At 37.5% G+C, this 12187-nt stretch overlaps 2 protein-coding genes across 6 annotated transcripts; both read left to right on the forward strand.

The window, feature by feature from the left end:
* LOC147524784 (uncharacterized) lies at positions 1-10312 on the forward strand. Of its 5 annotated transcripts, none has more exons than XR_015220871.1 (6): positions 1-231; positions 318-409; positions 505-575; positions 1850-2569; positions 4384-4452; positions 10078-10312. XR_015220871.1 is itself a non-coding variant. In XM_086604302.1 (4 exons), the coding sequence occupies exons 1-4, from the start codon at positions 229-231 to the stop codon at positions 2062-2064; spliced, it is 381 nt and encodes a 126-aa protein (XP_086460428.1). In that variant the 5' UTR covers positions 4-228; the 3' UTR covers positions 2065-3573. The 5 variants fall into 5 exon arrangements, 1 of the variants encoding a protein (XP_086460428.1); XR_015220869.1 differs by lacking the exons at positions 4384-4452; positions 10078-10312 and having other exon boundaries at positions 4-231; positions 1850-2115; positions 2261-2323; positions 2418-3573; XR_015220868.1 differs by lacking the exons at positions 4384-4452; positions 10078-10312 and adding an exon at positions 2672-3573 and having other exon boundaries at positions 4-231.
* Positions 7757-9525, forward strand: LOC147524785 (uncharacterized). The gene is made up of 2 exons (XM_086563734.1): positions 7757-8976; positions 9085-9525. Exon 1 carries the CDS (start codon positions 7822-7824, stop codon positions 8884-8886), a length of 1065 nt encoding a protein of 354 aa, XP_086419860.1. The 5' UTR covers positions 7757-7821; the 3' UTR covers positions 8887-8976; positions 9085-9525.
* Positions 10313-12187: the final 1875 nt, after the last annotated feature.

Genomic DNA, 12187 nt, shown 5'->3' on the forward strand with positions numbered 1-12187 from the left:
AAAGCGCATTTGGTGAGAACTGAGAAGTCCAATCCTAGATGTTCCAGAGTTGCAAAAATAGATCTGTTTCTTCCGCTACAAGAAACAGTAAAAACCTTTTTACCTTTTCACAAAGAAGAGGAAAAAAACACGAATTCAGTAATGAAGGATCAAAATGCGGAAAGACAGCAATGCTCAAATGGAAATCGACGACAAGAATCTTCAATTGAATGACCAAATTCTCCATCAATGGTATTTCTTTAGTATTGCAATTGTTGAAATCTTATTTCTCAGGAATTTAATAATCTATAAAACGGTACATATTTTGGCTTTTGTAGGAGATACTGCACAGCGCGATTGAGAAGTTTACTCATAGTCGTGGGAAATATAAACGCAAGGCCATAACGGAGTCGACTATCACTCAAGTGAGGTATATGTTTTTAAGTCTTTGTTATTCCGTGTTCACGTAGTTTTCTCATCACACATTTAAGCTTAATGTACTTAATCTTTTTACTTTTGAAATAGGTATCTCCATGTGGTTCTTTATATGGCTGACAGGGCTTGGAGTCATGCCATGGAGAAAAGACAGCTTCCAGGTGCTCTATTTACTTATTTGTTTGTTTTTCGTATATCATGCTCTACAGAATTGCAAAGAAATTGTCTCTTTACGATCTCGAAAGTGTTGTGGTTTGTAGAACTTGCAGCCTTTTATTGCGAGACATCTCTATCTGTACCTCTTATTTGCTTAGTTGGGCTGTTAAGATTTACTTTGTAGCTGTTTGACATCGGGTGATGGTGGAGTTCTTGATTTTTTCTTATGTAGTTTCTTTTATTGTAAATGTTTTTGGTTCTTGTTTCTTTCTTGTAATGTAGGCCTTCTCAGCCTACTTCTCCTTTATTAATGATATTTCACTTTACCGAGCCAAAAAAAAAAGTACTTTGTAGCTGTTTGACGCATGGTTATAACAGCTGTTAGAGGCATAATGGTGTCTGTGTTACGTCATACCTCAAAACCCCCTTCTCTATTGTATTGCTCGTAGGAGTCGTAGCTGCCTTTTGAAGCACAAAGCTGGCCTGGCCTTTATGCATTATTGTATTCTCTATTGTATTGCGCGTAGGAGTCGTGTAATGGTTATGTTAGTTACGTATGGAGCTGAATCATTACAATGTGAATTGAAGATTAGTGATAGGCTATATTCATCATGTGGTAAAACTTCATTCAACAAAGGAGGTTGGCAGAAGCTCAAAAGTCACAATACAAGACCCTAAATATAAGGATTCAAATTCAACAATAAAGGCTACAACTATTTGCAACTATTTGAAGGTAAATGAAAAGCCTATAAATATGTGCTTTATCATTCGTGAATTGTATCAGATTGAGGGTGAGAATCAATATTTGTTTGAGTGATTTTGTGCCTGATTTCAATTAAGGAAATCAAGGCTTTGAGTGAGAGGCAGAGAGCTAATTGTAGGAGCTTCCATCTTTAAATAGTGAAATTGGTGTGCTTTGGAGGACGTAGGCAATATTGCCGAACCTCGTTAAATTCTTAGTGTTATTCGGTTATTTTGTTGCAGTTATTTAATTTCGTTTGTAACGTTCTTGTTACATTGCTTTTAAGATCTTAATTATTCTTTGGGTTGTGTTAATTACACCATAACAGGTTCTACGGTTCTACCAGTAACACCCACTGGGGTGTCGCTGTGATACTGTCTAACTGACCTTTGAAACCATGCAGTTGATCACCAGTTCACCACCATTTAAACATTTTTCTTTTTGAAACCAGAGATGATATATTTAGAATCTTTCAGTTCATATTTCTTATCTGATTTAATTCGTATAATAGCTGGATAACACTCTTTAGATTTGTAGGGCTGTTTATGAGGAACTTGGGAAAGATGGAGACATGGAGAATCAAGTTTTGTGCTGTGAGCGAGTTGAAGAGCTGGAGCCAAGCATTCCATACTGCCTCCACAAAGTTGGTGAACCAAATCTACAAACTTCCCTCCACAAAGTTGGTGAAACAAATGTACAAACTTCCCTCCACAAAGTTGGTGAACCAAACGTACAAACTGCAGGGCTTTTAGATATTGGTAAAATGGAAGGATCGGCAGTGGACCTATTTGAAGCTAAACTAGAGATGGGATTGGTTGCTCATTAAGATTAAAAGCAAGTGATGATGTGGAAGCATCTATTTGCATTGTTGCAGCGGTTTTTTTATCTGAATTCCTAAATATATTTCCTCAATTTGCCTAAAATTTGCATATTGGTGGTTTCTTAAGCAGGCTGTCATGGATGAGGCAAGATCCCAGCAGGCGGCATCAACGACCAAATCTCACCGGCTTGGTCAGAGATTTCTTATTTCTAATGCTAAGACCCGAGTGGCCTTTCTTTTCTTATTAGTTTTTACTATTTTGTGTGTGCATTTTTGTACATCCAGTTAAATTCAGGAGAATAGCAAGACATGCTTTATGGCAGTAACTTGGAGAGGTCAGATATGGCCATACGGGGATGAAAGTTTTATAGTGTTTTGGTGCCTTTGCGTTCTCGCAGTATCTGCTCAATGTCATTTTACTTGCTCACAGATTTAAGGTTGATGACTTTTAATCTTCAATTCTACATTTTGTGTTTATATTATTAATTGTTCTTATAGAAGGTGTTTTGTTTTTTTTCTACCATACAAATTGGTGATAGCCGCGATCATCGTACTGTGCTGGGGCTCTGTTTTTTGTGAGTTAAAAGTAGGGTGGGCTGGGGCTTCACCACTTGTGGCGGATCACTTTTGCTTATCTATCTATATAATAAGCTAAGGGTTTTTTTAGCACTACAGGACAAAATTACAAACAAAGGACGGTCCAGATCTATTTTAAGAAAATCTAACGGCTGTTGAGTTTGAACCCTTCGTCATTTCTACCGACTTCTTCCCTCACTGCATTATTTTCAACAACACCCAGTTGAAACACTACTCTTCCCCGCTGCAACAACTTTAACCATAATGACACCATTTCAAGAAACCCACCTAGAGTTAAGACACCAAGTTCAGCTCAGTACCACTCATTTGATTCCAAAGAGACTCATGTTATAAAACTCCTTAACCGATCTTGCAAAGAAGGTAACTACACTGAAGCACTTTATATTCTTGAGTCTAATGTGAGTAATGGCTACAAACCACATGTTATTTTTTGTACAAAACTCATGAAAGGCTTCTTTAATTCAAGAAATGTCTCAAAAGCTGTTCGGGTCATGGAGATTTTGGAGTTATACAGAGAGCCTGATGTGTTTGCGTTAATTAGCGGGCCATGTAAGGCAAATAGGATTGAGTTTGCAACCAAAGTTTTAGACCGAGGATATTTGCTTGATGTGGTTACTTATAATATACTCATAGGTAGTCTTTGTAGTAGGGGGGAAAAACAGTGGTTTTGAAGCAGTGGTTATGATAATGATAAGTACTGTGTCTCTTCGTTCTACATATTCTTCTGCAAGTGCTCACTAATGAAAACTGTAATGTGAGTATGAATCGGAAGTAGGTTTTATATCTTTCTCTTACTTGGAATTGGTTAATATGAATTTTCCAAAGCAGAATGCCTTATTTTTCACATCTTTGTAGTTCATTGTATATCTTGGAATTTAGTGTGCGATTGATCAAATAGTTTGATTGCTTTTAAGCTTTCTCTTTGCTCTTTCCATTTCTCACTCACATTTCAAGTAGGCCCATGGCATTGTTTTTCTCTTCTTTTTCAACATGGCGAGCTTGGGCCTCTGCTTCACTTTGCTTCCTATCACCATTTTACTTCGGTCGATTGCACTTTTTATTGCTATATAGAAATGCTATTACCTTCTAAAGATAGTAAGAAACAAGGATGTTGTAAATATCTATCCTTCGAAAAACTGAAAAGTGAAATTTCTTATCTTGAAATCACAAGTAACCTCTCGTAGACTTACGTCTCTATTAATTCCCGCTAACCGATAGGGGGAACCATTTACTGGTGAACATCGATAACTCGCTCCCATGGTTTACAATTCCGAATTAGGAGAAGGTTTTATATTTTTTGTCTAGGTTCGGTTTTGATGTCTTTAGGCGAGAATTTAAAGTGGTATTGGAAGTCAGATGTTATTCAGTGTGGTATAAATTATTTGGATTTGTCACTATGCTTATAACCACTGTTAAGGAGGTACTCAGTCTCACAGTGGACATGGGTCATGGGGAGCAATTTGGACTGCTTTATATTGGTGCTGCTTTCATTAGATATTTGTCAATTATTTATCAAACCTAAATAGAAAACTGTTTTACTTCATGTTGTTAGTCAACACCATTTTTTAGGTAGTATTTGAATTTTATTTTTTACTTCCAAGTGAGAGGATTGTAGTGGTGTGGTTTTGTTCATGGTATTCATGGTTTTGTTCAGGAGGATATTCATGAGCTTCTCTTGAGTTTCACAGAATTTGGTTAGAGCTCCCATAAACCAATATTCCAGGTAAAATATTTCACCCGCTTTTGTTCTTAGAACTCTCCTTATTAAACCATCATTTCAGTTATGATACTATTTAACTTTCTGCATAATTTCCTTCCTAGGCAATCATGGTGAAAGAGTTTAATTCAGGCCGCGGCAAGAGTTTAATTGCAACAAAGATGAAATACTATTATGTGATTTCACTTTGTGTCATAACCACTTTTAAATATCACTTGAACATAGTCCGGAGTAACGAAATTGTGTTTTTTTTACATAGATTTACACACACCCACACACATATATATTTGTCCAGTTACATATCTATCAACATATTAACGGGCGTATCTTAGGTCGCAACTTCATTACCACAAACTGGAGAAATGAAAGAGGGGAAAGGAGTCGTTAATTCACACAGTCAATTCCATAGCACGACATCCTATTACGCCTCCCAATCCAATATATGTGCCTCCCCATCGAAGATATGCTACGCCCCCGAATCTGGTATATGTGCATCTTAATCGAAGATCTACTCCTTCTCCATTTGATGTGCTTCATAATCGAAGATCTACGTATTCCTTCTCCATCTGTTGTGCCTCATAATCGAAGATCTCCTCCTTCTCTATCTGTTGTGCCTCCTAATCGAAGATCTAATGCAGCTCCCAAAAGGCTATCTGTTGTGCCTCCTAATCGAAAATTTACTGCAGCTCCCAATAGGCTATATGTTGTGCCTCCTAATCGAAGATCCACTGCAGTTCCCACTAGGCTATATGTTGTGCCTCCTAATCGAAGTTCTATTGCGGTTCCCAATATGTTATCTGTTGTGCCTCCCAGTCAAAGATCTATATAAAATCGAAGACAGAGAGAAAAAGATGTTATGTCTGATTACATAGCAGATTCCTTTAAGAAGACGAGGTCAATGTATGAAGTTGGGTCCTCTTCATCAATGTATGATATCTCTCACAGAGAAAACCAACCTCCAGTCACAAAAGATGTAACAATGCAAAGTTATGAGGATAACACTATGTAAGTCAAGTGTTTAAATTTTCACTCTTATGTTAGGTTTTAACATATCGTAAAGCGTGATATATCATAGGTCTATTTTTGCAGTGATCATGATATGACTGGATTTGACGAAAGTGAAGAAGAAATTCTTAATCCTCATAGTGGCCATGCGCTTCCAGTTCCAAATTGCCGTCACTTTTTAGGAAAGATGGATGTTCTTTGTCTATTTTGTTCGGCCCTTCATTGGAAAGATGAACAGTTATCGAAATCAAGGCGCAATCGACCTTTATTTGGAACTTGCTGTTTACAAGGAAAAGTTAAGCTACCGCTTCTTTCTCCACTGCCTCCGGCACTTAAATCTTTATTCGAAGGATCTAATAAACGTGCAAGATTATTTCGTGAGCAGATTCGGCAATACAACGTGTGTAATGCCTTTACCAATCTTGGTTGCAAATTTAATGATCGTGTGTTACATGGACGTGGTCCTACCTCATTCACTGTTCATGGAGAGTTGCAGCATTAAATCGGTTCATTGTTGCCTGATCCAGAGATGGAACCTAAGTTTTCACAGCTTTATATTTATGATCCCCTAGCTGCTTTGGATCACCGCCACAATCGTAATCCGAATTTGTCAAGGGAAGTGTTGAAAACTGTATAAGAAACTCTTCTGCAGACCCACAAGTTTCGTGATATTTATAAGCAAGCATTTGAGGTTTTAACTGAAAATGCTTCTGAGAATAACAATGTTCCGGTCCATCTACACTATGATCCACGTTCGGATAGACGAAGGTACAATCTTCCGACAACTGATGAGATTGCAGTGATATTGCCTGGAGATGGGAGTAAGGTTGATGCCATGCGTGATATTTTACTTCACTTGAGAGGATGGCATGAGTTGGAACGGATAAGCGAATGTCATCCCGCTTATTTGCCTTTGCATTATGTTCTTTTGTTTCCTTATGGGGATTTGGGTTGGTCACCTGATTTGAAGTTGTAGGACATCAAGAGAAATGCTCCAAGCAATACAAGACTCACCCAATTATTGTATTACGCCTACCGTTTGTTTAAACGACCCATAGAGTACTCATCCATCTTGCTGGGGTGTAAATTGTTGCATGAATTTTTGGTTGATGCTTGGGCTGCATATGAACAGAACCGGCTGCGATACATTAGACTAAATCAAGACACCATCCGTTCGGATGTGTACAAGTGCTTGATAGATGTTGCACTTGAGGGATTAAGTCCTGATCAAATTGGCCAACGGTTCATTTTGCCTTCCTCGCATGTTGGAAGTCCAAGGCACATGTACGAGATTTTTCAGGATTCAATGGCTATCACCCGGCACTATAAGCACCCAGATATTTTTCTTACGGTGATTGCAAACCCTAATTGGTAGGAAATTAAAGATGCGCTCAAAGAACACCAAACTTCGACACTTCGGCCTGAAATAGTTGCATGGGTATTCGAGCTGAAACGAAAAACAATTATGAAAGAAATCTTGAAGAATGATATCTTCGGCTGGGTGGTTGCATATGTCTATACCATTGAATTTCAGAAGCGCGGTCTTCCACACATGCATTGCCTTTTATTTCTCGCGTATGATGACAAGATCTGAAACAGTGAGCAAGTGGATAAATTTGTATGTGCTGAATTCCCAGATCCCGACACCCACCCTGCATTGTTTGAAACAGTGAAGAAGTGCATGGTTCATGACCCCTGTGGTGATCGAGATCCGAGTACTTCATGTATGGAAAATGGTTGATGCACCAAAGGCTATCTAAAAGAGTTTGTGGAGGAAACAATTATGGATAAAAAATGGTACTCCATTTACCGAAGGCGCGACACTAGCAAGAAATATTTTGTGAAGAGGAAGAATAAAATGGTTAAAGTTGATAATGGAGATGTTGTTCCCTACAATGCATATCTGTATGAAATGTTTGACTGCCATATCAATGTTGAAGTTTGTGCATCGTGTCAAGCTGTTAAATATATTAACAAGTACATCTACAAAGGCTATGACAAAGCAACAGTGGTGGCGGCAGGAACAAATGATGAGATTCAGCAATATATCGATGCAAGGTATATTGGACCAACAGAAGCTGCATGACCTCTATTTCAGAATCCAATGCATAAAGAGTTTTCAAGTGTCCAACGATTGGCGCTTCATTTGGAAGGCATGCATAGGGTTGTTTTCAATAGCAAAGAGCCCATGGATGCAATTCTTGCCCGAGCCAGAGACCAAACTTCAAAGATCGTGACTTTCTTTTAAGCGTTGTCTTTGAAGATCCAGATGCACGAGCATATACCTATCAAGAATTTCCACGACACTATGTTTTCCACAAAAACTCTCAAGAGTGGACTCCTAGGACTCAGGGACCTTTCATTGGTAGGATGTATTTTGCAAGCCCTAATGCCGGGGAGAGGTTTTATCTACGCTTGTTACTTACTGTTGTAAAAGGGCCTACCTCCTTTGCATATCTTTATAAAGTCGGTGATACCGTGTACAACACATACAAAGAAGCATGTTTTGCCCATGGGCTGTTGGAAGCTGATGATGAGTGGATACAATGCCTAGAAGAGGCGGCGATAATGAAAACTGGATATCAACTGCGGAGGTTGTTTTATGTAATTCTTTTAGAGTGTCATCCGTTACGACCAGATCTACTTTGGAGCAAATTTGCATCAAGTATATGTGATGATTTTGGACACTGGCTTCGAACAAAACATGGCATCCCAGATCCAACTGATGAGCAAATAACAGATTACGGCTTATATCTGGTGGAACAAATCCTTTTAGAATTTGGGAAGACATTGGAAGATTTCCCGCCCATGCCAAAGCAAAAAGAGGATTGGAGCAAAATTGTTGGCAATAGGCTCATTTGGGAGCAACGCCAACTTCAGCATGAAGGCATAGGAGAAGAGACTGCAGTTGATGTGAGTCGTCTTAATGACGAACAACTTCATGCTTACACTGTTGTGACTGATTCAGTATATGGTGACAAGGGCAAACTTTTCTTTTTGAATGGAGCAGCTGGTACAGGGAAAACTTTTTTGTATAAAACAATTGCAAAGGCCTGCAGCATGGGTCTTATTGTCATCATGGTGGCATCATCGGGAATTGCATCTTTGTTATTGTCTGGTGGACGCACTGCTCATTCTACATTTAAGATTCCAATTGATGTGATGGATACCACTTTTTGCGGCTTTGCTAAACATTCCGACCTTGCTAACCTATTTAAAGAAACAAAACTAATTGTTTGGGACGAGATGCCCATGCAACATAGATACTGTGTTGAGGCTGTGGATAGAACACTTCAAGATATTTGCGGAAACAAGAAGATATTTGGTGGTATCACTACAGTTCTTGGTGGTGATTTTCGACAAACACTACCTATTATACCGTTAGGCCAGAGAGAGCAATTTGTTGGTGCATTACTACGGCGCTCTTTCCTTTAGAGTTATTTAGAAGTTTTGCACTTGGTACAGAACATGCGGCTTGAAATGGCGGAGTTCGAGAATGTCGAATTCGCTGATTTTTTGTTGGAGGTGTGCTATTAATGCCTTCTAATTAGAATGTTTTTTCTCTATCAGTTTCATATATAAACGAACTATTTTAGAAACTAATGAATTCATTTTTTGTTTTGATTCATTTAGATTGGTTCGAATCCCAAAGAATGCGTACAATTGCCGAATGGAATCTGCAAGTGTACCAATATCCAAGAACTCATCTTCTTTGTCTATCCCCAATTGGATGTTATGGACACACCGTCTCCAACTTTCTTAACTGATCGTACTATTCTTGTTGCCCGTAATGATGATGTGAGTGCAATTAATGAGGTTGCACTGAATTTGTTCCCTGGTGAAGCGCTCGAGTATTTGGCTGCAGATAAAATTATCGAAGATGATATTGATAATCCCAGTGGGGCTCACTATCTCATCGAGTTTCTCAACTCCCTCGACCTTACCACCTTTCAATCTCAAGTTAAAACCTGGATGCCCTATAATGTTGCTCAGGAACATAGCACCTAAAGATGGCCTTTGCAATGGGACACGACTTATGGTGCTTCAATGTGCGAGTAAAGTCCTTCAAGCCAAAATTTTGATCGAGAGAAATTCGGAAACCGGTACTCATCCCAAGAATATCTCCGGCTCTCTCAAATTCAGAGTTGCCTTTCAAACTATCAAGGCGACAATTCCCTGTTCGACTAGCTTATGCCATGACAATTAATAAGTCGCAAGGTCAGTCAGTGAAATATGTTGGCATTGATTTGAGGACACCGGTTTTCAGTCATGGATAACTCTATGTGGCCATGTCCAGATGTACTTCTTCAAAAAGAATATCTGTTTTTCTTCCACCTAATGCAAAAAATTGTATCACAAATGTCGTGTACCCAGAAGTTCTTCTCTAAAGACATCGATACCAATGACAAAAGGCGAGTAAGAATTAAAGAATGCTACTTTTATTGATTTAGAAATTAAAGAATATGTTGTATCTATATATATACTATGTAAGTTTTTTTTTTATGATAGCGTGGATACTTAAAAGTAAGAATAGAGATTATTTCATTTTGAGAATCATCTCTTTTGTAAACAATATGCTAAATGTATCAAGTCTAAAAAAATCATGTGTATGTGGTTTGCTTGCAGGTACCAAGTTAAATTGTCAGAATTTTTCAGCGACCTGATTGCAATCACTGCTCCATGGCGCATTTATCCATATGGTAGCAGAATGGTGTAAACAGTATGCATAGAGGGGAGAATGAGAGAAATGAAGAACTTGATCAGTGGGTTGGAGTATTTATTTTATTTTATTTTATTTTTCCCTTTTGTTACTAGAATTAGCCCCAGGTGAAAATTTATGTAAAGTTTTTTTTAATGTTTAATGAGTTGTCTTTTAGTTTTAGAAATAATTTGTGTTATGTATAAATATGAAGTTATATATTTTGGTATGGTTGATCTATGAGAATTGTATTATTTGATTTTCAAGTTATGCCAGGATTTAGGTTTTTGAAATGTTGAAAATACAAAGGAGACTCTGCTGGATTTTTCCTCCCCTTATTTTCCTCATTCTCATTCTGATATGTGTTGAATTAATGAATGTGTAAGAATATGTGTAATGAGTTGGTTTGTGAGAAATGAAATGCATAGAATTGCAATCATTAAGCTCACTTGAGTATGTGTATGAAATGATTATGAAGTATAAAACTGTTGGAAATTGTTATATAATGGATCCAATGCTACTATAGAGATGGTCTCTTAGGGTGTTGAAAAACAATGTGTTTAGAGTGCCGACTGGCACGGGCATTCACTAGTAGAAGAATAGTGGACAGTGTCATTAGTCCCTATTTTGACCAGAGCAGTACATACTAATGGATATTGATAATTGACAAAATAGTCAATATAGACTAAGCACTCAGTGTGCGAGTGAGTAACTAAATCACTGGTTCAATCAAGAATACTTCAAATCTTTTAAGACGAGGCAGTCAATCACTAATTTTGTCTCTCAGGTTCATTAGTAAATCCCCTGGAACTCCTCTTAATAGGATATTCAAAACAGCGAAGTGTAAATAATCTGGCCATATATTGTCTTTACGGTCTCAGAAGGTTGTAGGTGTAAACGGGTTTGGTTAGATACAACTTTGCGATAAAGGTTTCAGGCTTTCAGCATCAAACAAAATCTACAATGTGAAATGTTAGGATTATTATTATGACCACCCAAATTCAGCAAAACAAATCCGTAGAATAACAAATTATCTCGTGCCAAACCTTCACCAACTCCATTGTCCTGAACTGTTTAGTTATGTCACAAACAACAAATTCTTTCATCCCTATTAACACGCTTGGGTCTCCTAGTAATAGAATGGGCCAAGAAAGACTTTTGGGTTTGTCTAAAAGAGGAAAGTCCATTAATTATGTATACAAAAATGTATCACTTCTTTTCTTACAAAAATAGTCTCTTTACACCCCACTTTATGGGATTAGCACCCATTTGGTAAAAAGTAGAAACAAATAGTTATTTCATCTATGTTCTTCTTCAATACCGGTTTGCACCCCATTATGCATGGAAACGAGGTGTCGAGAATTTCACATTTCACGGCAGCGAAATGCCGTGAGAGAAAAGCATCGACGATAGTGAGGTGCCGTGAAAACAAAGAAACCACGACATGAAATGACCTTGCCGCGAATGTTTCTAATCCAAAAAAAAAAAGAGAAAAAATCATTAATAGAACTTTAGCAGTTCAGTAACACTTCAAAAGCTTTGACCTCTGAGACACCATCCGATTCTCTACTTGAAAATTTCTTATACTATTATTTCTACCTCTACATTTTATTTTTATTTTTATATTTTTTTATATTTTTTATTTTTAAACCAATCATTGAATTACTTGTTTTCGATATTGGTCAAATTTAATTAGTTGCGTTCTCGATAAAAAATCAATATGAGAAACTCATCCAGTCAATGGTTTTCTCATTTAATTAGGGTTTTTTGCATTTTGATCCTAGTGATAATAGTGATATTAGGGTTTGGTCCACAATTAATTGTTTATTGCACTTTGGTCCAAAATTGTTGTTAGCCTGTCAAAAAAATTCATAATACCACTTTTACTCTTAAAATTATTGGCCATCACTTAACTGGTATTTTGCAGTTTGGTCCTATGTGATAATAGTGATATTATTTATTGCACTTTGGCCTCGTCAGCCCATCTAAAATTTCATAATACTATATTTACCCTTAAAATCATTGGCCATCATTTAA

The sequence above is a fragment of the Coptis chinensis genome, chromosome 1 (genome assembly GCF_015680905.1).
Source record: "Coptis chinensis isolate HL-2020 chromosome 1, ASM1568090v1, whole genome shotgun sequence".
Classification (NCBI taxonomy): domain Eukaryota; kingdom Viridiplantae; phylum Streptophyta; class Magnoliopsida; order Ranunculales; family Ranunculaceae; genus Coptis; species Coptis chinensis.

What these genes read in the sequence shown, in the direction of transcription:
- LOC147524784 (XM_086604302.1), top strand. An exon ending in TCGACTATCACTCAAGTGAG is followed by an intron (nt 410 to 504) that starts GTATATGTTTTT and finishes CTTTTGAAATAG; the next exon opens with GTATCTCCATGTGGTTCTTT. An exon ending in GGAGAAAAGACAGCTTCCAG is followed by an intron (nt 576 to 1,849) that starts GTGCTCTATTTA and finishes TTAGATTTGTAG; the next exon opens with GGCTGTTTATGAGGAACTTG.
- LOC147524785 (XM_086563734.1), top strand. Translation starts at nt 7,822, where the DNA reads ATGTATTTTGCAAGCCCTAATGCCGGGGAGAGGTTTTATCTACGCTTG.